Here is a 27000-nt window from a genome sequence, read left to right as displayed (position 1 = left end):
GGGAGTGTCATGAGGAATCAAAACAAATTAGAGGTTAGAAAAGAGGACTCCCCCCCCCACACACACACACACACAGTGGTCCTGGGGCTTGAACTCAGGGTCTGGGCTCTGTTCCTGAGCCTCTTTGTACTCAAGGCTAGTGCTCTACTACTTATGAAGATAAGAGTCTCACAGACTTTCCTGACTAGGCTGGCTTTGAACCTTGATCTTCAAAATTTAGCCTTCTGAGTAGCTAAGATTACAGGCATGAGCCACCAGCACCTGGCTCAAAAGAGGACTTTTTGTTGTTAGTTTTTAGGAATTCCTCAAGTGGCTTTGGATATTGTTTGGAATTAGAGTAACTTAAAGTATGTCCTTGATCATAATATAGTTTTAGCACTTGAAAACTGGTTTCCTGCTTTGAAACAATTCATCAATGATTCATCTAAGTAATAAAGATCTAAGATCAGAGCATCTGTTTCTTTTTTAAGTTTTTTTTTATTGTAAAGATACTGTACAGAGGAGTTACAGTTACATGAGTAAAGTAATGAGTACATTACCTATCGAGCATTGTTACCTCCTCCTTTGTTTTCCCCCTACCTTCCTTCCCCACCTCCCCAACTCCTCCCCAGCCCCAAGTTGTAAAGTTTGTTTTCAACATAGTGTCTTGTACATCTCCTTGTTACAGTGGGTCAACCTGTATCCATGTTTCAACATTTTGTTATTTCCCTTCCCCTTTCCAAATTAGAAAGAATGTATATACAGGAAGCAGTGTATATATAAATATGGTGTAAACAGGGGTTATACCATGAGGGAAGAACCTACAAAATAAACCAAAAATCACATAGTACATTAAAAACAACAGCGACAAAGATATAACCTCTTGTGTCCCTATCTTGGGATTCTTTCACTTAGTATCGTCTTATATGGGCATATGTACATAGCTTTTGACCTTTTCTACTTGTCTGGTAAAAATATCCAAGACATATACTAGTTATTGCAAATAAGGGAAACCATGAGACCTATGTTTCTTTGGGTCTGGCTTACTTCACTTAATATAATTTTTTTCAAGTCTTTCCATTTCCTAACAAATGGGGCAGTATCATTCTTTCTGATGCAGGCATAGAATTCATATATATATACATCTATTTTTATATATATCACATTTTCTTGATCCAGTCATCTACTGAGGGGCATCTGGGTTGGTTCCATATCTTGGTTATGAAATGCAAATCAAAACAACGTAGAGATTCCACTTCACCCTAGTTAGAATGGCTGTAATCAAGAACTCTAATAACAACAGATGCTGGAGGGGATGTAGCCAAAAGGGAACCCTACTGCATTATTAATTGGTGGGAGTGTAAACTTGTTCAACCACTTTGGAAAGCAGTATGGAGGTTCCTCAAAAGACTCCACATAGAGCTTCCTTATGACCCTGCAATCCCACTTTTGGGCATTTACCCGAACGATCACAAACAAGGCCCTACTAAAGCTACGAGAACAACTTTGTTTAACAACATTATTCACCAGAGCATCTTTTTCTTAACTTTAAATCTGGTTGTTTAGTAAAGTCTTGATGAGTTACTGTCCTGAAAGATTTTTTTCCCCTGTTTCTGATGGTCTCAGGCACTTGACCGTTTTTATTAGGTATTTTAACTGGGGGCTATTACTCATCATTTCGGTTCCCAGAATGGATCACATTTCTGAATGAGGCCTTATAGCTATTCCTATTATGAAGTTTTCAAATTTATTTTGCCAATGAACACTTTTGTATTAAGCATGAACTGAAATGTCAAAATAGGTATGAGTGTCTGGGATTGCTGCTGCCCCACCTGCCACTCTCATAAAATCACTAAGCTACCAAAGGGTGCCATAATTTAAGAAAGTCTAATTCACTGCTTGTTTTATAACTGTTTTCTTTAAGTTCAGGAAACAGAATAACAATGGAGGAGAAAACTACTCTCAACTATGTCAAAAATGACCGTTAGGGAGGGGTTGTAGTGAGCATGACTATAAGAGAAAGAAAGACCTAAAATATGAGGAAATGAACCCTCATGCTGCCCCAAATAGATATTTGTAAGTATTAATCAGTTTGAGACTATAATTGCCCCGCCATTTTTCATGCTTATCCCAAAGAAAATACAATCTGTGAAAATAGGCATATAAAATAAAACCTATTACCCGGGCATGGTGCACATGTTCGTAATCCTAGCACTCAGGAGACAGAGACAGGAAAATGAGTTTGAGGATGTACTGGGTCACACAGCAAGATCCTTACTTAACTAACTTACAAATAGGTTAGTGCTTTTGTAAAACTGTTTTCTATAGATGCCTTTATAAAGTCTGCAGCAGTGGCTTTCACCATTTTGTTGCAAAACGGCAATTACTTGGGCGGGCCTCCCTATAATCTTACAGAAGAGGCTGGCTTTCCTCCTCAAGGGGTATCTGGAAACCCACGGGTCTCCAGAGCCTTCCCATTGAGGGTCAGTGATTTCTGAATGGGAGTAGATAAGGGACCCACAAGAACCATCTGATTTACACACTGACCCATCTGAGAACTCAGCTGTTACAGATGTGTTTAATGATTACACTGCCAGTGAGTTCGTGTCTAATAATTTCCTGGGACCTGATGGTGACATATCTGTAATCCTGCTTCAGTGCTTTTTCCGTCCTGAATCCATGACTGAATGTTTAATCTTTTCTGCTACTTCCTTGTGTGAAGACTCTTCTTCCTCATTAGTACTTAACATACCACACACTGGTACCTCTGCCTCGGGAAGGAAGGAAGTCTGTGTGCCAGTGGTGCCAATTACCAGCACATTTTTCTTCAAATCTATGGAACACTGATGTCTCCTGAGCATATCTAGCCCTAAAAGGATGTCCATGGGCTGCTCTTCAAGTATAGAGAAAGAACATTGTAAGAAATCGCCTTCTATTTGAATCTGAGCTAGATGAATGCGGCCCATAATCCTCTGTATGCCCACCCCCTTGGCAACTCCAGCCCAGCGTCGGTCCATCAGCCTTATGATGTTGCATCTCTCAGCACACGCCTGGCTCATGATGGTCATCTGAGCACCCGAGTCAACAAATGCCTTCAGAGGGAGCCCGTTCACTTTGCAGTGGATGTAGAGCATCGCCACCTGTCCAAAGCTCTCGGGGGCCTCCTCCATGGCGATGGTCATGTTTTCTTCGATATTCTGCTGCCGAATCTCTTCTTCTATTTTGGCCTGAGCTTCCCGATCAAAGGGATCAGCCGTGTAGAGCCGAAGCCTCTCTTGCTCCCTCAAGGCTATCTCCCTTTGCTGCTCCCTCAAGACCCGAGCAAAGGTGTCCAGGTTGCCGCTGAGCAGAGCATCTGCCAGGACGGGGTTGCGCTCCTTCAGCAGGGACAGGTCGTGGGGATTGGAGAGCAACATGCTGCGAATCAAGGCAGGGCTGTTTAGACCTGAAACAGAACCTACCTTCTCCCCAGACGCCAAGCCGTGCGACAGCTGGGCGGATGGCGCCCGCTGCCGGGCCGTGGAGGGCCCAGGTGTGGCAAACCCACCGAACTCCATGTGATGATGATGATGGTGATGGTGGTGATTTGGAGCCCTTCCCAGAGGCCGGTGTCCCATATTATCCTTCTGAAGTAATACGACAACGTCTCCATCTTTGAGGCCATAGGAGCCCAGGGAGCAGTGGTCATCCACAAGGAGTCTCTCCAGGTAGATGATCTGGCTCTCTTCAGCAGGGACTCCAGACTCGATCTCACAGAGGACTCGGAAGTTGCAGAGCTCAAAGTCAGGGGCGACATGGAGGGAGAAAGTTCGCTCAGAGAGGTCCCTCCGTACGCAGTACACCGTGATCAGCATGGCACGGGCCCCGGAAAGCCAGGTGGGCCGGGAGCATGGGTGTGGTTCACTGGCTGACTGGGCTGGTTGCTCCTGATAGCCTGGCTGTTCCTCCCCCACGGGGTTATGTCCTGCAGGGTTGATCTCAGAGGGCCTTAGCTGCTCACCAGTCCCGAGGCTTTCTCCCAGCCTCAGTGCCAGCCACAGGGCACATGGAACTTGGAGGTCATAGGCTCTTTTTTATGTGTGCTGTTGGAACTTAGAAGGTTGTTCCCATGAAAACAGACTGTTAGATTCCAAGGCAAGCCATGCAAGACCCACTTGACACCAGATCTGAAAAATATCATTCAAGTCCTCCTCAACAACATGTCAAAATTCATTTTGTTCATTTTGGGGTTGTATGCTGTGTACTTTTACTTATTCATGAAACAAGAAGAGCTTATATCCACCATGGCAAGTGCTATGCTAGGTTCTTATTAGGAAAGATTTGTTGAACTTGATGCCAGCCCTTGGGGATTTCACATTCTGTGAAAGGATTAACGTGTATATAGAACAAGCACAATGCTGAAGCTCAGTACGTGTACAGACCCTGTTTGATAAGATACTTCTCCAAAGAGGAGACCAGTTGTGCGATGAAGGATGAATTTTTCTGGATGAGCAGTGGTGAGACTCATTCAGGCAAATGGAGTTGTATATTCAAAGACAACCTTTCTAGACAAGGCCAGAAAGATGAAATGTTCAATGCAATAGGAAACACTTACATGTGAATTTTAGTTGTGGTGCAGAAAGAAGAAGAAAGCTATTTGAATCCATTTATAAAATGTCACTTAGGAATCTAAGGAGTTTATGTATGGTGAGTAAGAATTTAAGAAACAGGAAGACGAGAGTTGGGGGAAGAAAGGAAAGGGGGAAATGAGAAGGGAAAAGAAATGGAAGAGATTTCGGGCAGGTATTTGTTTTGGCTTTAATTTTCATTTAACTAACTTAAAGGAAAATCCTTAAGTTCCCATTGTTTTTCCTATATTTCATAAAGTGATTGCTCTGGACAGAGCCCACAGTCCCTGGCTCACTGACTCCTCCCAGATGTGAACCAAAAAGATAGTCATGAACCAAGAGATCAACAATGTTCTCTGCCAGAACCTCCTCCATAATTAGAGGGGCTTTCATTGTGGATTAGGTTTAGTGTTTTGGAAGGGCTACACATTTGCCTAGAGGAGGATAGGATATGGCATCTGTCTACAGTTATTCTGACTCCTGCTTCTCATGTGTCTTTCTCAAATGAAAAATTATGTCTCACTTACTGCTTTATCACCTGGTTGCCATATCCCCATTATTTTTGTTAGAAATGTTATCTGAATGCCAAGTACATGTGAAGCATGTGCTGGGTTCTAGGGATTCAGAGATGACTAATGTTAAATGCAGTCTGTGCTGTTAAAAGTGCTATGATCTGTTAAAAGTGCATGCACACGCGCACGCACACACAAACACACACATTGGGGAGATTTTTTAACTGCACCACACTAGCAGGCTGCACAGCATGGGAGAAATTAGAAGGTGGTAAGTAGGTTGTGGGGCAGTAAAAAGCTTCCAGAAAGAACTGGACTTAGAATGTAACGTGGAGTTTGCCATGTCTGAGTGTGGTGGTGTTTTAGAAACCAAAGCTCAAGATGGTTAAAGCTTGGAAAGGCCAGTTTGTAATACTGAAGATTTTATTTAAAATGGGGGATGTGGCCCAGAATTTTCCTATAGACAAGCAGTAATTATTTCAAGCTATTTTCACTAGTTACAGAGATATAAATCAGTCTTTGGTTGAACAATTAAGTCCTACAGTTGTTTCTGTGGTTCTTAGCATCCTAGTCATCATTTCCTCAGAGATCAATAATTGTTTCTCCTGAGTTTGAAAACAACTGTGACGTCAGACATCACACTCAAACTACTCTGCTAAAGAACAGCTGGGAACCCAGTATTTCTCTCTCTAATTTTCCAAGGAGTTTTGCACAGTTTGTTCCTAAAACCACATTAAGTTAGGGAGATAATACTAGGGTTTTTGTTTTGTTGTTTCACTATGAGATGAAATTGTTTTTGTGGCATAAGCTTTTTTTCTGGCAAACCAAAAATTGAGGGCTTTTATTAAGAAAAATAAACATCTCTTTTCCATATTCCTATTGCCTGAATACTGAACATAATCAAACTTCATGTGATACTTTTTATCTTTCTGTAATTATTTCTCTATTTTTGTGGCAGTTTATGTTTATATACTTTTTACTATTTTACTTGTTTTTTTTTTTTTACTATGAGCAAATGCTGGAAATCAAAACTCCTCAGGATCTGGCCAATTTATTCTCATCACTCTATAAAGCATAGTATAGCAGAACTGTCAGGACTCCTTCAGACCCTGTGATCAAGCTATCCACCCAGGCCTTCAACCTCTGTTGAAAAACAGCTAAGGTCTGAAAAGACAGACAGTCTCCTGGGGCTGTTCCGTACTTCTGTTTTGTGTATTGTTTGATTCTTTCATTTCCTCAACACTGCTAGTATTTCAAATGCCACAAGTATAATTCATAAGTATAATTCTCTTAACTCACAATTTTAATTGAGCACTTACCTGAGGATGTAATAGACCAGGGGATCATTGGTAGCACCTACAAATATTGCTTAAATAAGCATTGTGTTAGGCCATTAATCCCTATAGCACAGGAAATTGATGGAAGGGGGTTAGGAATGGTCCGGGTGGGTTAATCTAGGTAACCGAAGGTTGTGGAAAGTTCTCTTGAGGAGTTCTTTAAATATATTCCCAGACTTTCCCTCCTGGGTAAGTGCAATATGAGAACATAATTGAATCTTTCTTTGATAAGTGAGATTCCTGGAAGGTCTCAGGGCTATCACTTAGAAAATCGATTCTCATTGTATAGCCTAAATACCCAGAAAATAGAAGAGTTGGCAGTGATTTCACACTAGCTAAGTAAGTAACTCTAAAGTTATTTTGTGGAGTAAACCTTCAGTAATACCTTTTATAATTTATCTCATTCTAAAAACTTAATGTAACAACAAAAAAGAATAAGATCATTGCTGATCCCACTTAGAGTCAGTTGGTATTTAAAATGCTGCCTATTGCTTTATGAAACAATAAATTTGGAGTTTATTTTGTGAAAAACATGTAAATAAATATCATTATGAAATATATTCAATAATTACATGTTAGGCATAGATATTTTTGTTGTCCTGTTGAGATTCTTTCCTTTAAATATGGCTTCACGTCACTTTTCAAGTGTGATCAATATTTACTATACAATTAAGCTATCACTTGAGATTTTTCAGAATTTTTCAAATTGCACTTTTAGGTTAAACAAGTATTTTCCATGTTTATTTCTTTATAGTCATAAAATAAGTGGTGCCACAGCATTCATAAATGAGTATGTACTTCAATATAGTTGTTTAATTGATAAATTAATGGATATATTAAAAATGAAAAGGCTTGTTATCACCAGACTTTGAAGTTTAAACACCCTAGTAACACTAGCAAAATAAATATATAAATGTATGTATATAATTGACCTGAGAATTTAGTTCATATTGGTCTGCTATGTTTATTTCCAATGATTGAAATACAGCAACATTTTGTAGGGTCCTGAATTGAAATGTGGGTAGCTTTTTCTCAGTTCACTGTCACTGCTTTAGCAACATGAAGATTTCCTAACAGTGCCCTTCCATTGTAGCTTCTGCTATTCTCCAACCTGTGGGAACATTTTAATGGAAAATAGAAAAAGGCTCTAGCTAGGATCCTTACAAATCCTTTTGGATACTCAATATGAATGTAAATATTTACTGGCTGTCATATGTTAATTTAAAATGCTAAGGGTGCTACATATTCTCAATGATATAATAGAACAGTCTCTTAAAGCAATCAGTTTTCATGTTGTCCACAAACCTCACCTTCTGTTGCATTAGGGCATGGAGAAATGGCATGCATCTGCCCCAAACAGGAAGGGCCCTGTGCCTCCAGCCGTGGGCCTCTGCTTCAATAGGTAGTGTATGGTAATATATGGAAATACATCTTCTTTGTTTTCATTTCATGGCAGGACTGAGGTAAATTGAAAGATCTCAAATAAACAAAAAAAGCTCATTATACCACGAGAACATGGTCATTTGGATATTTTAGGAATTATAAGCATGATAGATGATATTTCTACAACTGTCTCATAAAAGATAAAATTTCCAGATTGTTGTTTATATAGCTTTCTCTATTCTAAATAGCATCTGAGTTAACTGATTGTTGTGGTAATTAGTGTGGCTTTAGCCCATCTGTCTATAGAATTTAATTATATTCCAACCGTGAAAATGAAAAACAAAGCCTGATAAACAAAAGTTTCATTTTTTTAGATCATAATTAAAAGATGAGTTAATTCACCTTCTATTTTTCTCAGAAAAATTAAATGTAGTAGTCTACATATCAAGAGAATGCTTAGACCATCCAACTTACACGGGTCCACAGCGTTTCCTTTATGTGATTAGAATGGCTGTAGAAAGTTTTCGTGGATTGTCTCTGTTCTTGGAGATGTAGAACTCTCTCACTTGATGTAGAACTGTCTTACCCATCTATGTTCCATTATCCTTTCCATTCCACTTAGGAATGTTCTGTTTCACCCAGCTCAGAACATGTGCTTAACCAATGACAGGCTCTTGTTTACTTTAGATTGGTAAAAATCATTCACTGAAGCTTATTCATTGACGTCTCTCTTTGAAGCCCCCCCGAGTAAAAGAACTAATCAGAGTCACCGCGTATGCTGGCTTTCAAAATCAGAGACCCAATTTATGACATTGAGGGAGAAAAAGATAACATTATTGATTTTTTTTCTTTACAAACTATAAATGAAATGGAACAAAATGTCTCAGGCAACCGTAACAAAACTGTTTTTGAGTTTTATGCCTCTGCAGTGCCTTTTAAAAAAAAAAAACCTTCAAAACACTATAACTTTAAACAAAGCCTTGATTTTATTTCAGGCACTCCCAGCAGTGTTTTTATCCAGAATGCAGAGCTGTTGTGGGTCCCTGTGCCTGTGGCTAAGAGACATTGGACCTGATGTTCTAAGCATAATCGTAAATTACTATTTATACTACATGAAATACACAAGTACTAGATTGACATCAAAAAGTAAAGCTCTACCAAAGTTAGCATAGTTGATATTAGAATTGGGCTCAGGAGCTATTTTTTATAGAAAGTTTAAAGCAAGCAGGAATATCCACGTTATCGGGAACCATTTTGAAAACAAAGAAACAGTGACCAAATCAAGTAGGAGTGATGAGTATTTGCAGAAGTTGAAATGTAGCAAATTTATTCATCAGTCTCTCAGGTTTCTGCCCTGCTTCTTATTGGAAAGATCTTTCTTTATTGAATAGAATTTTTCATCTTAAATAACTAGAGCCATTCTAGAGATAAGGTAGCTCCCTTAGGGGGAAAAAAAACAGATTCATAATGCTATGCTTTCAATATAATAGGTTCTGTAGTAATCAGTGCTCACCCCCAAAACATGAGATTCATTCTTCAAAAGTCCCAATCTGCCCTTGTGACCAAAAAATAGTCAACAAAATACAGGAATCTTTAAAGATGAGTGGAAAAAAACGCAACAAATATGTGTTATTCTCTCCTTGTATAAAATGGCAATATTCTATCAAAATATTCTGGAAATGGTGTTCTCAGCACACCCCAGTAGATTGACCAAAACTGGACACAGATAAATGATAAAGCCTATTGTGTCTTTAAAGTCAGAAAGGTATAGCTTAAATTCTGTGGATTTGTTTCTGACCTGAATGCCCTTGGACAAAGCATCAATTCTCTGAGCTTCATTATCCTCTTATGTGAAATGGTGATGATGACAACAATTTATTTTCCATAGGATTTAGTTGTAGATCCAGTCAGTACTTTGTGGTCTTGTAAGTAGCAAGGCACTCTAACAAAATCAGTTATTTTTCTTTTATGGGTAAAAACCATTAATAAGAAGAAAGACTGGGATTGGCAAATCTTAAATGAAACATGTAGATTAAATTGTAAACTCCTAGGTGACTTGGAGTAGATGCAGTTGTGCTTAGAGCTGTCACTCCACCTTCATCTTTGCTTTCCAGGATGCTCTGGACAGTAGGTAGCAAGACTTGCTTACCAAATCAAAACCAGAATGACATGTCCTTCAAAAGTGGTGAAGCAGTCTTCTTGAAAATTAAAGAGAAAATAGCCAGGTCCCTGTTAATAAGATGCTTATAGCTATTGAGAAATGGAAAAAGAACATAGCAAGAAGACTTATTCCCAGCAATGAAAAAGTGTTTCCTGTTAAGTCAGATTAGAGCTGCTATTACTGTTGGAGCTGATATGTCACAATCACCTGCAGAAGATTGTTAGAACAAAGAGCCTCATTCCATACGGCACTGCGAAGAAAGTGACAGAGATGAGCACATACAATACTGAGAGTGGAGCTCAATACTGAGAGTGGAGCTCAGACTCTTTAGGAACGAGTGGTTTAATGAGGATGCCATAGGATTTTCCTCTAGATAGTCTGGCAGCCATCTACCTATACAGTCCCTCAAAGAACTGGGACTTTGATCAAGGTCACTGGTCCTATGACCCTGAGAAAACAGTTGGAGTCTCTTAGACAGGAACCTCAATCTTTTTTGATCATATTCCTTATTAATTTATTTTTCAAACTCAAACTCAATTTGTATGTACTTAAACTGTGTATATTAAGGCATAACTTACTTTAAAATGACAGATAGTCTATAAATGAGTCAGTTTAAAAAGTCCGAAGAGAATTTCAAGTATTTTTTCTGCCTTTCTCAATGCATACATATATGTATATATATATATATATATATATATATATACATATATGTATATATATATATATACATATATGTATGGTTCATACTGGTGTGTATGTGTGTGTGTGTATATATATATATATATATATATATATATATATATATATATATGAGAACCATACTTCTGAGACTATTAGTCTCTGATCCTTTGAAAGCATAGCCACAGAGCAGACTTCCTTCATATTGGCAAGGATTATGGAAAAAGCAAAGCAATAGCAGGAAAATCAGGAACACAACTCCACTTACCCCAGCCTCATCACATGCTGTCTATGCACACAGAGCGTATGGGAGCCGCCCTGCTGCTATCAGGTGATATGAGCAAGTCCAAGAGGAAAGGGAAGAATAGAAAAACCAATTTAATAGACTTGACTGCTGTTCTCCATTGTCTGGGAGAGAGTACCAGTGAATGAACAGCACTACAACTTTGTGAGCAGACACTACAGCTCTGCTGGGCCAAGTCTCTCGAGGCCCACATTTATGTTCTATAAATGCTGACAACTTCTCGCCTCTTCCTCGGGAGGGCTGTGGGGGAGGGCTGTCTTTGTGTCTTGGTTTCAGCACCCTAGGGAGTTCTCTCAGACATCCTCACTCACTGGTTGTTCCATACCACACTCCAGGGACAGCTCTCAAGTCTTACTTTTGTCTCAATACCAGAGAAAGGCAAGCTACATCCATATCCCTCTCTCAGATCCGCTTCTGAGGAAGAATAAGAATTTCTTATGCTATTTGGCAGAGTGGAGGGAGTTACATTGTATTGTGTTTGGTTTTCTTAAATAATTTCTTCTAGAATTTCAAATAATGCATGTAAATGTTTACTGACCATCACAGTGGATTTGCACCTTCCACCATCTTGCCAAAAATCTTGGTTCTTGGATCAAGGTTTCCTAACTCTACATGTTTCGCAATTCAACCATTGCCATAGATGGGCAATATTAGTATAATCATACATATAAGTATACATATATAAAATTAGAATGTATAATAAATTTGGAATCGATTTTTTAAGGATATGTACTTTGTGTATACTTAGGTTCCATTTCCCACAATAAACTTTTATTTCTTTTCTATATAGGCTCACATTTTAAAATATCCTCGTGGTGGGATCTTGTTTATGTCTGAGAAATTCACCTGCTACGGATTTGGGGACTTAACTTAAAGCACCAGTCACTTAGGCTCCTAAGTGACTATACTCAGTCACAAATTCTTGTGGTCAGTACTTCAATAGGGGTTATATAAATTTGACACTTATGTGTGCATATAGATAATTTGTATGCACATTTTTGACAGTCCTGTGTTTCTCCTTATTTTGAACATAGCAAATATTAGAGAGAGTTAGTGCACACAATTCTGTCAATGTACTGTGATGCCACGAAGAAACATTCATACAGACCATGTGCAAAATGACTAGAAATGCAATAATCACAGAACAAAAGTATCAAGTTCATTGAACTATATCACCTTCAGATGTATTCTTGAAGCATTTAGCTGAAGATATTAATGTTTTACCAGCCTTAATAGTTGTGCAAGAAGAATTCACTCTGAAATGTTCACCTGTACATAAAATGTACCTTGATCAAGTCTCACCTTCTCTATCACTCTCCTTCATCTCTTTCCCCAACCAAATCCCCACAGGTATCATTGTTCCATTTTTATAGATGTACATGAGGCATGCTGACCATTTCATGCTTCTCTACCCTGTTTACCCTCATCCTTCACCCTAGTTTATACACTAACTCATTTTTCCCATTCAATCATCTTTTTCTGTGGTATGAAGTGAAAACATCTTGTTGACAATAAATGTCCAAATGTGTATTTTATAGAACCATAATGCTCGGTGGAATGACAGAAAGCCACTCTTCAGTCAGATGACTTCTTCCCTTGGAGCCATTACATGGCACACAAGTTTAAGCTTACAAAAGGTTGTGAAGAGCAAAAGATTTGGGGGGAATGTTTAGAGTCCATGTGAAGTCATTGTTTCTCACATTGGTATACCATTTTAATTAAATGAACAATGTTCATATATTAAAATGTAGCTAATGATGGAGACACAGGTTGTGGTAAATTCATTTGGAATTTGGCTTTTAGACATAACAGGAAAATTATGCTTCATAAAAAATTCAAGAGTACAGATGAGATGCAGTTGGCTTTTTAACCACACTGTAACTTCCTCTTGAAAATAAATAGATGCAATAGGAGTTTATTGGCAGAGAAAAATCTGAACATATGGGTCTGTACCTGCTACTTACATAAACTTAATAGTTACATAATATGTTTTTTTGAAAAAGATGTGCAGTTTCTTAAAAATAAATCAATAATATACTTTTATATTCAAAAGTAGGAAACATGGCCCTCTACCTCTCCCCCCACACACACATGCACAAAACCAACAGTTCTTAAATGTTGCATAGAAATAGCAGGTCTAGGTTGATTCTGTGTATTTGGTAAATACAGTGAAAGAGAAACTTCACTTGAATTACAAAACCAATAACAGAAATTACTGCAGCCTTTGAGATCAGCAGCTCCTTGCAAAGACAGGCTGGCTGACATTCTGTTTGACATGCATCAGAGACAAGATGTTTCTAGTTCAGAAAGATGTAAATAAAACACTGCTCAGAAAGCACTTTTGTTGCTTGTCTTGCAGCTGTTATCTTACTAGAGATTTGGGTTATTTAATTATACCTTTTTCCAAAAGACACTCAAGGTCATAGTTAGAGCAGATTTTTAATTGTATACCAAACTATAAGCAGTGGAACATTTTACCCAAGAGACCCTGCTACCCCATAAACTGTAGCCATTTTATTCAGTGAGCTACCACAGACTTTGGCTACAGTTGCCAAATCTAAGGATTGTGTATATTTTTTCCCCTTTGGGCAGTAGTTGTTCTATAGTTTTCATGTTTGGATATCTGGAAGAAGAAAGCCCTAAACCTTGGAGAAAAAAAGCTTAATGTTTTACATTCTATGTGGTTATAACCACATAGTATGTTGGAAGGTTTTGAGACAGCAACCAACATACCCAGAGACCTTTGCCTGGCAGTGTCTGGCATGAACCAACCCCAGAAATGTCTATCTCTGACTTCCTGTGGTGCATGTTTTTCCATGTGGCTTAAGTCACTTTTCAGCTTGGTTCTCTTCCTTGACTGCCAAAATTACCCTACAAGATCAGTGGGCTCATTAAACATAGAGTGCTGCACAGATAAATGGAAAGGCCCCTCGGTGCAGAATTGTGGTAAGACTTAGGTAGCAAGTAGTTCTTGACAGTTCCCCTTCAAGAATTGATCAATGGAGAAAGAATGTGCTTCTATGGAGATTTTGGACTCTGTAGTTCAGACATAAAATTGGTAGTAAAAATGGAGGATTCTAGATGAATGACATGTGTTTGTTCAACTTGAGTTGCTTAAAAGTAGGCCATAGATTGAGCACTGGTAAATGCTGTTTGGAGAAAGTTAATGTGAGCTATTGGAAAACTAGTTTTTGCAGGGAATGTATTAGTTGCAATCCAAAAATTCTTTTTTTAATTGTCATTATATAGGTAATGTACAGAAAGGTTACAATTTCATAAGTAATGACTACATTTCTTTTTGAACACTATTACCCTTTCCCACACTTTCAGTTTTTCCCTCCTGACTCTCCTTCCCAAGTTATATAGTTAAATTTCAACATAGTGTTTAGTGAGGGTCATTACTGCATTTGTTCACCCTTTGTTCTACCATTTCTGTGCTCCCCCCATCCTTCTCCCAAACAGTATACTTACCTATAAGACAAAAGGCACAGAAGACAAAAACATCGACAAGGGAGAAAAAAAACAAAAACAAACAGCAAAATAACAATAAAAAAATTGCTTCCATTTCTTGGAGTTCATTTCAGTAAACTTTATTTTATATGATCAGAGACACATAGCTGTTGAGCTTTGGTGATTTTCTCCTATGAATATCCTCCTTTGGCTCACTGTTTGAATGCCTAGAGCCCTGTATAATTTATGATTGTCCAAGGGATTTTTTTTGTCTTTTGCCACCCAGTGTGTTTACTTGTAGATTTATAGACACATTCTACTTACAACAAATGAGGGAAACCATGCATCCTATGTTTCCTTGGGTCTGGCTTACTTGATTTAATATAATTTTTTCCAAGTCTTTCCATTTTCTTACAAATGGTACAATATCATTCTTTCTGATGGACGTGTAGAATTCCAATGTGTGTATATATACCACATTTTCTAGATCCATTCGTCCTTCAACAATTCCACATCTTGGTTATGCAAACAGTGCTGCAAGTAACATGGTAAACGAAGATTGTCCCATTTAGTCGTCACAAAAGGAATTTAGTGCACTGATTGCAAGCTTCAGAGTCTTAGCAAACACTGAAGAAGAAAAATGTCAAATGAGTTTTCATGCTGATCTTTAAACTAACATTATTAAATTCTAATTTTTACTGGTACCAGTTCACATGGTGCGACCACAACCTTGTACTTTTTAAGTTAGGAGATAATTCATATAAAATTACCTAATTAAATTCAATTTAGAGTATTTTAGGCACCATTTCACAAACTGACCTATTCATTTTGAAATTAGGGATTTCTTGTCCTACTTTCTTTTTGTTCGACAACTATTTCAAGTTTCTTTTGTGTCTGTTCAACAATACACTACAGCATGTCTCACCACTTGACGTACTGTTTTTCATCCTAGGATACTCTTCTATACAATACTTTATTTGTTGAAGGAGAGTACAAAAGTCATTGGAAAGGTGAATGATAATAATAATATGAAATCAACAACAATCATAATGGTAGATGCATTTGCAAAGTAGAGAACTAAGCTTCCTCAGATTTCTAGTCTCAGATATTTGCCTAAGTTGAGAACATGTGGGCAGTTAATCACCTGATTTCAAGTGTTGCTCAATAATAATCAATTATAATAAACCTGAGAACAGACTTCAAACACAATAGCAAATTCTCCTGCTCTTATTGTAGTCTTGTTCATATATTTCTTTCTGGGACATTTGCTTAATTAGCATAGATTAATAGTACAAGGGAGTTTTGTTGTGTTTCTACAGAGAGATAGTGTCCTTGAACAAGTTCAGAACACTATTGTATATTCCCTAACTTTCCACCTTTCTCCCCTGCTTTGGTGGGTTTTCTTACTTGTATCTTAATATATTTCTTTGTATATTAAGTGCTCTGCCTTCTTAATTCCCCCAGTACCCTATGTTTCTTCCCACCTGCTGTTCTACCTCTAGATAGTTCTCCTTTTATACTGTTGTTCCATTATTTATTATTTGATTATTATATCCTTACTAATTATCACCATCATCATTTTAAGTCTATGTTCTGCATATGAGGGAACAACAGATCACATATTGCCTCTTGAGCCTGGCTTTTTCATCTCAATATGATAACCAGTTCCATACATTTTCTTGCAGATGACATAATTTCATTCTGATTTGTGGCTGAATAATACTCCATAGTGTGTGTATGTGTTTGTGTGTGAGTGTTTGTGTGTGAGTGTATGTGTGTGTATTACATTTTATTTACCCATTTAATGGCTGATAGGCACCTACACTGATGCTACAGCTTACCTATTATGAATGGAGCTGGATAAACAAGGATTTCATGGTATCTCTCTTGTATTTTGTTTTTAATCTTTCAGGTATATGTCCATGAATGGTATGGCAGGGTCATAAGGTAGGTCTGTTTTTTAGGTTTTAATGAATATCTGTACCTAATTTCCATAGTAGTTGCACTTGAACATTTCTACCAACAATGGTACAAGCATTCCTTTTTCCCACAACCTCACCATCTCTTACTGTTGTTTCCTTCTTTGTCTTTCAAACCCAGGCCCTTGCACTTGCTTGGCAAGCCTTTTGCCACTGAGCTACATCCCAGCCCAACTTGTTTTCTTGATAACTATTGTAACTGGGAACCTCGGGGCAGTTTTGATTTGTATTTCCTTCATGGTAGATGGTAGCTGTTTAATTTTTTTTGAGCTCTTCATGTTTTCTAGATATATTTTATTTGGTGAATGGCTAATAGAGTTTTTCCCATTATATGTGACTTTATCCTGGTAATGTTTTTTTCTATTAGTCATGGGGCTTGAACTCTGGGCCTGGGCGCTGTTCCTGAGCTCTTCAGCTCAAGGCGAGTGCTCTACCACATAAGCTACATAGCCATTATGGGTTTTGGTGGTTAAGAGTCTCACAGACTTTCCTGCTTGGGCTGGTTTTGAACCACAATCCTCAGATCTCAGCCTCCTGATTAGTTAGGATTACAGGCGTGAGCCACCGCCACCTGGCTAATAATTGTTTTTTGATGTACAGAAGCTTTTAGTTTGATTGACTATAGTTTGTCCATGTTTTGCTCTTACTTCATGAGCAGTTAGAATCTTCTTTAACAAATAATTGCCCATGACTATATTTTCCAGTGCTTCTCCTATGTTTGCCTATTGTAGTTTTCAATTTTCAGATCTTACATTAAGATCTTTGATACACTTTGAATTTATTTTTCTATTGAGAATATTTGCATCTGTATTCATCAAGGAGATGGTCTGCACTTTTGTTTTTTGTTATTTTCATATTTGGTTTAGTTATCAGAGCAACAGAATGAGTTTGGCATGTTTTCTTCTCTTTCTATTTTTGTGGAATACTTCAAGGCACATTTATATTGATTCTTCATTTATGATCTCATGGAATTCTGTTATGAATTCACACAGTCGTAGGTTTTGCTTTGTTGGGAGCGTCTTTATTACTGCTTCACTCTCCATGCTTCTTATAAACTTAGGTAAGTGGTTTATATCTTCTTGGTTCAACTTTCATAGGACAAATATGTCTAGAAATTTATCCATCTTCTGCATTTCCAGGTTATTTGAACATAAGTTTTTAAGGTATTCCCTAATGCTCTCCTGTATTTTATTGCTTGTGATATCCCCTTGTCTATCTCTAATTGTATTGATTTGGGTCTTTTCTTGCCTTCTTTTAATCAGTTTGCTAAAGATTTATCAATCCTACTTATTTTTTTATAGAACAAGCTTTTGTTTCAGTAATTTTTGCATTGTTTTTAATTTCCATTTTCTTGATTTATCTCCTACTCTATTATTTCTTTTTACCTGCTAATTCGGGGTTTGGCTTGCTTTTGTTTTTCTAGGAGCTTGAGGTACATCTTTAGGCTAGTTATTTGAAATACCTCTGCTTTCTTGGTATAGGCAGCCATAGCTCTAAACTTTCCTCTTAGCAATACCTTTGCTGTATCCTGGAGGTTCCTGTAAAGTGTGTTTTCATTTTCAATTGATTCGAAGAATCTCTCCCTCTTATTTTTTTAGAGGAGCCACTGGTCATTTGACAATGAATTGTTCAGTCTTCGTGTGTTTGATTATGTTCTGTATTTTCGTTTGTTATCGATTACTTCTTTTATTGTGGTTTGATAGAATACAAGAGATTATTTCAATGTTCTTGTATTTGCTAGGGCTGGCTTTGTGTCCTAAAATATGACCTATTTTAGAAAAAGTTCCATGGACTTCTGAAAAGAATTTATGTTGTTCAGCTCTTAGATGAAATATTCTGTAGATGTTGGTTAAATCCACTTCATCGATAGTACTAATTTATGAAGTTTCCTTTTTTATTTTTTAATTTTTGAAGTGGAGCATTGAAATCCCATACCATTATTGTGTTGAGATCTATCTGTGCTTGTAAGTCTAGTAGTGCTTGTTTAATGAAATTGAATGTGCCGATACTTGGTGTACTTACATTAACAACCATTCTTTTCTGTTAACACATTGTTATCTTTAATATGAAGTAGACTTGTACGTTTTTACTAATTTTAATTTGAAGTATGTTTAATCACATCTGAGTGTAGCTTTTGGGGTCCATATGCTTAGAAAATATTTCCCATCCTTCTTTCATCCCCAGCAGCCAATGTTTGACTTTGTCAAGGAAATCTTTTTTTTTTTTTTTTTTTTTTGCCAGTCCTGGGCTTGAACTCAGTGCCTGAGCATTGTGCCTGGGTGCTCAAGGCTAGCACTCTACCTCTTGAGCCACAGCTTCACCTCCAGCTTTTTGGTGATTAATTGGAGCTAAGAGTCTCACAGACTTTCCTGTCCAGATTGGCTTTGAACCATAATCCTCAGAACTCAGCCTCCCTAGTAGGTAGGATTAAAGGTGAGAATCATCCACACCTGGATGAAATGCCTTTTCAATAAACAACAGCTGGTCAAGTATTGATTTTTAATCTAAATGCCACTTTCTGTCTTTTGATTCGAGAATTAAGAACATTAAAATTCAATGTTAATATTGAAAGATGTGTTTGAAAATATGTAGTATTTCCTCTCATTGTGATGGGTTGTTTTGTTTATTTCTTTTCAAATCTGTATTTATTAATCCCATCTGGTGATTTTTTTCTGAATTTCTTCATTGCATTTCTCTTACTCTTCTGTGTATATAGGATTCTTTTAACTATCTTCTGCTGTATTGGTTTGATAGTCATGAATTCTTTCATTTCCATTTATCATAGAAGGTTTTTATTTCTCTTTAAATTATGCAGGATAACTTTGCTGGAAATATTAATCTAAGTGGGCAGTTCTTTTCTTTCATAACCTGGAATGTATAATTCTATGGCATCACAGCTTTTTAAAGTGTGGTGGGGCCTGGTCATGGTAGAACTCATAGATTACTGGATAGAGATAACTCATATAAAAGATAGTCATTTGAGAATTTGAGAATATCTAAACCAGACATCAAGCAGGATCGTTTTGATGGAACTCTCAAAAAATAATTCTTTAATGTTCATATTAAATTTGTGTTTGCACAAATGTCATGCCCACTGGCTACAGTGGAATTGAGTTTCTTCAAAATAAATATCTGAGGCCTTTTACAACTTTATTTTTTATTAAGTTGTCTTTTGTTACCTTGCTTTCTTCTTTCTGCTTTTCAGTTAAACTGGCAAAAGACTGCATTACATAAACAAGACATAAACTTTTCTCTCAGGAATTTAATATTCTGTGCTATCATTTCTTCTCCTACTTTTCTATTAAACTTTTGAAGAAATTTCTTTTTATCTCTTACATATAACCACCCTCAGAGAGAAGTGTTTAGTTTACAAAATAGAAGCATATTATGAAGTGCATTGTGTCTAAATTCGAAGACTTAATTACTCCCTAGCATCTCCAATACAAATGAATATGCTAGGTGGATAGTTATGTGAGGTAATAATTTTCCAATTGGTGAGAAATATTTTCCTAAACAATGTGTTTGACCATTTTAATAAAATCATCCTATAGATAACAGCACGCAAGTATTCACTATGTCATTTTTCTAGATAAACTTCTCAAGCCATTGTTCCCAGGGAAAACCCTAAACTTCAGATTTTATTGTTCCACTGCTGTTTCCTTTTGCCTCTTTCCCATGGTCAAACCACTGGCAGTCATCTAGGAAAACAAAACAAAACAAAACACCTGTTACATAATCTTGTACCTAGGGAAAAAAAACCCTGAACTGCTACAATTCCCATACTACTAAAGTTTTAGGTAACAGATACCAGCAAGATGGCATGGTATATCTAATGCTGTTCTCTGTAATGATGGGCAAAGTTACTAGGATGGGAAAAATGTAGTGCCTGAATTCAAGTCTTGGCCTTCACATGTATTCTACCAGCCTTTTATTCTTTTGATTTGCATAAAATTATTTTAATTCCTCTACGCTGGTTTTTTTTTTTTACCTGTTTAAGTAACACAAAAATTAATGCTTTTAAAAATCAGAAGGAAACCCATATTATTTACTTCCCATTTTTGTCAACTTTTTTATGGTGGACTTGTGGGATAGATATGTATAACTTGCATTTCATCTTGCAGGAACTGAGCTTACCTGTGATCATTTAGCAGCAGAAGTGGGAGTAATAGTTGACTTAAAATTCAGCTTTATTCTGTGATACATTTGGTGAATGAGGAAACAGCCATTTGCAAATGAAACCTAGTCATAATCTCTTTGCAAGTCAGGAAAGTTCTGATTGAATGACTCGTCTTTGCTTTTGGCTTCTAGAAGAAAGTTATGGTATTTGAGACTTCCGTTTGCTTGTTTCTAGATGTCTTGTGGAGACACTGGGAAAAGTGGGTGTGTACTGCCACACTGAGTTTCTGTGAGGTGACAGGCCTATAACTCGCATCATTATGCATATGGCAGCATGGATCATATGGTTTTTTATCCTTACTTGAACAGATCAGCATTTACCCTTTACATTTCGTGATGATGTTGTAGGTAATATCATAGTCTAGCAGGGAAAAAAGAATAAAATACTGCCATTATTAAGCACTTCATTTCACCATAAGCATTCTTTTGTGTGTGTGTGTGTGTTGGATTACTAAATACATTGGGACCAATGATGACTTCTCCATGAATGAAGACAGCTAAACTGAGGGGTGAGACCCATCTGTCTAATGCCATGGGTTCAGAAACAGGCAGCTCCTTATTGTAGGCCCTTGCGCACTATCAATGATACTCTACAGTTGGTTCCAAAGTCAACAGTGGGAAAATCAATCCCAAGACAGGTCACCCACTGGTCTAGGGGGTGAAATAGAAAACCAGATATGAGGAACAGAGTTAAAGCAAGGAAGTGACAGAACCAAGGAAGATGAGGATAAAAAAACAAGATAGCAGCAAATATATGTAGTTAGGGTTCCTAAGATTTAGGCTGCATCAGGATTGCTTGGACAGCCTGTTAACACAGGTGGCATTGTACTCCATCTTTAAATTTCTATTGAGTAAGTATGGGACAGGACTTAGAAATTTGCATTTTGATCAGACTCCTGTTCATGCCAATGCTGCTGTCACTGTGGGAAGCATTGGGTCTAATTTCAGAGATGAGTGAGTGAGTGATTCTTAAAAGCTTCTGGAAAAATTTTATTGGATGAATGGAGGTTTTAAAAGCATTGGGAGCACAATAGGTAAATATATTTTAGCTTCTTTATATTTTAGTCTTTTGAAGTCAAATGCATAGTTCAGAGTTTATGAGGCTAAGCACCTCTATATCTTGCAATATAAACATGCATAGAAACTATTCTCTTTCAATGGGAACTGATTCATTTACTTTTTTGTAGCCCTCAGCCTAATCAGTGCTCTGGTTAAGTTGTGTACTCTGAAAATAGCCTAGGGTAGTAGACTGCGTTGGCTCCATTGTGGCTTTGTACCATGAGCCACAAGTGTCTCAAACTCCCAGAACTTCATTTGTAGGAACGTATTGGCAACTGAATACTGTCATTGCAAGAGTTAAGTGACATAGTTCCTTTAAGATACGTTTTCCGTGTCTGGCACATAATCATTGTTCCACGAATCTTAGCTATTATTGGAACACTAAAGTAAATGCTTTTATTCAGGAATGTGACTTTGTGTATAATACTGTTATTTATCTCAGGTTTAACCTGATAGGATGTAGCTCTGTATAATTCTTCTGCTAAGAATAGCCCTGAATTGGCATTAAGTTATAAATTATATTGAAACAATGTAATCTCACAGTTAAAATGTACTCCAGATAGCCTAGAGTCTAAAACAATCTCCAGAAAATTCAAACTAAAAAGGAAGAACACTGTGTAGAGCATTAGCTGTGGGACTAGATTGCCCAGGTGTGTGTTTTGCCCTTAGTATAATTGTAGTTCACATTGGTCAACCTAGTAAACATCCATCAGACACTTTTCCTAAGACTCCCTTATGACACAATGAGCAGACAAGTAACTTTCCCTGCTACATTTTCAGTGAAAGATCAAGGGAGAAGAGTACAAGGTCAAATGGCAAACACTGTTTTCCAGTAGCTGTGAGGTTGTCTGGTTGCTGAGCTTGGTACAGGTGACATTACTACCTTGCCAGTGTTATGATCCTGAGGTGGGGATCAGGGATATGAGCTCATCAGTTTACCCCTTCCCCCGTTTTCTACCTATGATTCTCCTACACCAAGTCTCACTGATCAAATTGCAACACATTACATACTGAGTTCAAAGAAAAGAATCTTACATTTCCTTATCCACAGCAACATGGAAAAGAAGAGGGTTTGTATCACATGCCAGTTTCTGTCTAACCTCCCTCTCTCATTTTAGAAGTCTTAAGAGCCACCCTTTGCAGCCCTACCCCACAAAGCTTTCCACCCACCAGTTCCGCCTGCTTGCCAGGCTCACTGAATTATAGGTCTCTCAGTAAATTCTTCGTGGGAGCGCACAAATAGACTATGGCTTGAGGTCTGTTTATGGTGGAGCCTTAAAAAACGAACATGTAAAATGCAAAGAACAAATACGGGAGATAGGAAAAGATAGTATTTTGTATAATGCATGCTAATTTAAACTCAGTCAGATTTGATAGGTTAAGGACACAGGCCTCACACACTGCCCCCATTTTAGACTTTAGTTGCACGTTTGAGGGTCCTCAACTGACTAAAAACCAAATTCAAAAGTTTTCCAAACACTTCAAGTTCAATATTTGCCAGAGCAACTGACAGGACTCAGGAAAGCACTATCCTTATCAATAAAACTGTATTAAAAAGGAAAGAAATCAGGACCAATGAAATGAAGAACACCGGGAGTAATACCTGGTTTCATGTATCCTCAGGATACATCGCCTTCCTGGTACATCTATCTCAAACCAGGTAGCTTTTCTAGGCCTTATGTCTAGGGTTTTTGATGGATTCTCCTATGTAGGTATGATTGACTGGAACACTGGCAATAAGATGGAGCCCATACTCAATCCCACTCACCTCCCAGTGTTGGGCAGATCAGTGATTTCATATGGCTGGAAGCCCTAACTCTAGCCATATTCTGTTTTTTCTGGCATGAATAGCCCCTATGCTGGAACTATCTAGGGATGTAGTAAACCACCACATTAGCATAAACTGAGGTGAGATCCTAAGGAATCTCCAATTACAACAGATATTCTTACCACTAGAGAAATCTCAGTGGCATGGAGCATCTTCCCAAGAACCCAGGACAAAGATCTAATGAGCTCTTTATTCCACAACAACCAGAAAATGCAAATGAAATGGGCCTGTTTAAGAAAGAAAAACATAGAAAAAATATCATTTTTGTGGTAAAGAAACTAGCTAAAAATGCCATTTGAGTATCACACAGATGGCCATTGAACACTATTCCTCTTTTCATTTGCTTCCCAATCATTCATTCATTTAACATTATTGATTACCTTCAGTGCTAGTCACTAGAAATATAGTTTTACACATTCTGAGTAATAAATTGCTTCCTTTATTAACATTACACAGAAAAGTGGATGGACCATTTGAAATTCTTTGCTGATTTTAATTCCCATCTAAGGTTCCTGCTTATTAAGAGTGATTGAGAGGGCTGGGGATATGGCTCAGTAGACATCATACCTAGCATGGTTAAACCCTGGGGTCCATCCTAGCTCTAGAGTGATAGGAAATTCTTCAAAACAGGAAATTTTATACATGGAAAGTTGTAAGGGAGGCCAGCCTGAAATTCTTGGGGAAGGGATGGAAACAAGTACAAATTGTTTATTACCACGAAGGGCTGCCGCTTGTTCTTCAATTTGTAAACCAAAGTCAAGAAAAGTCCTTTGTGATGTGATGTGTTATAAATTGTTCTTTTTTTGCTTTCCTGTAATTGGAGCAACATACTAATTTCTACAAGTTGTGACTACTAACAGAGGGCAATCACCTCACAGACTTGTACCGAAGAGATGAGACCATCCAGGTGACAGGCAACGGCCATGTGCAGAGCCCCCGCTTCCCCAGCAGCTACCCCAGGAACCTGCTTCTGACCTGGCGGCTCCACTCCCAGGAGAAAACCAGGATACAGCTCACTTTTGACCATCAGTTTGGATTAGAGGAGGCAGAAAATGATATCTGTAGGTAAGTGAGGAAAAAATTCCATTAAAGGATATTGTTCAAAGTTGAACAAAAGAGATGAATTTAAAGCATCCCATCCAACATTCCTTTTAATCCCTTTGGCCTACCCAAGATGTGTCCCTTCTTTATCAAAAACCCTTGTGTGCACCCTAGCAGACAAATGGACTGCACTGCATAGGGCCTGGTTACCTTGCTGGACTCCATAGGCCGGGTGGAATGTCAACATCTGTGACTTTTCCAAGCCCAGAGCAGCTTTTGAGAGCAGATGGACAGATATATTCCCATCACACTGAGCTGCACCTCACCACACTGGCCAAAGCCTGCCATGGGCCAAGGGAACACAGAACCCAGCTCAGCTACAGGGCCTGTGTAACTAGTGCTGGAGATGGCTGAGGACCATTTTAGCTTTATGCCTCCAGTATGTAGTGGAAGAAAGGGGAGGCGCGCCCACAGTGTGTGTGCTGCTTCGGTGTCTATTTCCTGTCATTTCTGGGTCATGGTAGAAGATGAAAGCTGGGCCTGCTAATCCTATCCCTTAGCACATTTCTCAGAGAAAGTCCAAGCTGCTCCTCTTTGAATTGTCCAGGCCCAGCATTTTACGTGCCTAATTATCATGTATAAGACTCGAGGAGGATTTTTTTTCCCCTTTTTATATTTTACTGCATGTGCTTGTTCTGCATTGCCAATGAACTACTGAACTGCTAAATCCTTCCAGCAGGTTTATTTTCCCTTGAATAATAAAAAGTGCCTCAAATTTGATCGTCCTTTGTTGCATGTGTATTATGCTGACAGTTTTTATTATGTTGCTATTTTTTGGAGAATAACAGCAGTGACTATTACTTTCTAGGACCATAGAGGGTAATGTATGCCAGAAAGCAAAGACAAACACATGCACGGAGAGCCAGTTAATATTTACAAAGAGAATAAACTAAAGCTGATCTTATGTCTTTTCAACCTTGAAAAGGAGAACTAATTTTCTGTGCTAAAAAAAAAAAAACAACAAACAATAGTTTAGAAGAAAAACCCTATTAAAGACTGTTTAAGATGATGACATGAAAAACACCAGTGTCAGTACCTCACAGAATATTCTGACACCTAGTGGTAGGGATCAGGTCTCCCTGCATCAACCAATTCAGCAACACCTGCTGGGCACCTTACTGTTGGATTTAATTCTGAGACCATCTACTTGGATGGTGTTAGCATCTGATCCCCTTAAGGGCTCAATCCCTCAAAACTCCCTACATAAACTATCAATTTCAAGTCCCAAGCTTTCCCTAAGACCCACAACCTCTTCTTTGTCTTCAGTGATTTTCTGTAACAATGCATGAAACTCAAGGCAACATATAACTTACTACAACCAGTTTTATTATAGAGGTTGCAACTCTGAATGAGCCAAACAGAAGAGCTAAGTAAAGCAAAGTGAGTAGGAAGGGCACATTTCTCCAGATGTATCACAGGCCAAGAGCCTTGATGCATTCTCTAACCCAGAACTTCTCTGATCCTCATAGTTAGGGGGACTTACAGAGGTTTTATTATGTAAGCATTATTGATGTAATCATTCAATCTCCAGACCCTTCCTTCTCCCCAGAAGCTCAGGGGTGGGGTTGGAAATCCCAACCCTCTACTCATACCTTGAGCGATGACCTGATGCCATTCTGAAGTTATGTAGGACCTACCAAGAATCAATCATAGCAACATAAATTGTGTATTAGGAATAACAAAAGAAGCATGTCTTATCTCATCTCGCAGAAATTCAGACAGACTTAGGAAAAGACCAAAGATAAACACCAAATATATTATTATGTTTTTCTTGCTATATGCAGAATCACAGGAGGGAATGCATTGCTGCACTAGGATTCTGATCAGGTGTTAGGATAGTATCATTTCTGGTTTACTCCTTGAATGTAATTGGTTCCCAAAATTTATGCAATGAGGTAGAAGAATAGGAGGAAGAAGAGAAACAGATCCAAGACCTGCCTTAAACTCCCCAAGAAGAAGGGCAGGAGAAGATAATAGTGTGCTCTTTTTTTTTATTGTCAGCCATGGGTCATGGAGCTTGAACTCGGGGCCTGAGTGTTGTCCCTGAGCTTTTTCCACCCAAATCTAGCACTCGACCACTTTGAGCCACAGCACCACTTCCAGTTTACTGGTGGTTAATTGGAGATAACAAGTCTCACAATCTTTCCTGCCCTTTACACAATACCAAGATCTCAGCCTCTTGAGAAGCTAGGATAACAGGTGTGAGCCAGAAGTACCCAGCTAAAACTATTTGGTTTTGGGTGGGTGGGGGGGCAGTCCTGGGGCTTGAACTCAGGTCCTGGGTGCTATCTGTGAACCTCTTTGTGCTCAAGGCTAGCACCCTACCATTTGAGCCACAAAGCCACTTTCTGGTGTGTCCTTGACTTTGGACTCAAGAATTAAAATTACACTGATGTGTAGTTTTAAATAAAAATAGTTTATTGTTTATTAGCAAAGTTTCAAGTAT

General features: G+C 38.1%; 2 protein-coding genes across 3 annotated transcripts in view; one reads left to right on the top strand and one right to left on the bottom strand.

The window, feature by feature from the left end:
• Positions 1 to 27000, top strand: part of Pdgfd (platelet derived growth factor D) — a 168019-nt gene that overhangs the window by 77188 nt on the left and 63831 nt on the right. Inside the window, exon 2 of one of the 2 annotated variants that reach the window (XM_042674946.1) lies at positions 24332 to 24518. In XM_042674946.1, coding sequence (XP_042530880.1) covers positions 24332 to 24518 — 187 coding nt within the window. Of the gene's footprint in view, positions 1 to 24313; positions 24519 to 27000 lie in introns of both variants that reach the window. The other variant, XM_042674945.1, reaches the window with a different exon arrangement.
• Ddi1 (DNA damage inducible 1 homolog 1) lies at positions 2634 to 3833 on the bottom strand. The gene has a single exon (XM_042674944.1). The coding sequence runs from the start codon at positions 3831 to 3833 to the stop codon at positions 2634 to 2636; it is 1200 nt and encodes a 399-aa protein (XP_042530878.1).

Source organism: Dipodomys spectabilis, unplaced genomic scaffold (assembly GCF_019054845.1).
Source record: "Dipodomys spectabilis isolate Male_0828 unplaced genomic scaffold, ASM1905484v1 ptg000023l, whole genome shotgun sequence".
Lineage (NCBI taxonomy): Eukaryota > Metazoa > Chordata > Mammalia > Rodentia > Heteromyidae > Dipodomys > Dipodomys spectabilis.
The sequence above is the reverse complement of the archived record's forward strand: the minus strand, read 5'-3'. Positions and strand labels throughout refer to the sequence as shown.

Coding starts and splice junctions, on each gene's coding strand:
- Ddi1 (XM_042674944.1), bottom strand. CDS start 3,833: ATGCTGATCACGGTGTACTGCGTACGGAGGGACCTCTCTGAGCGAACT.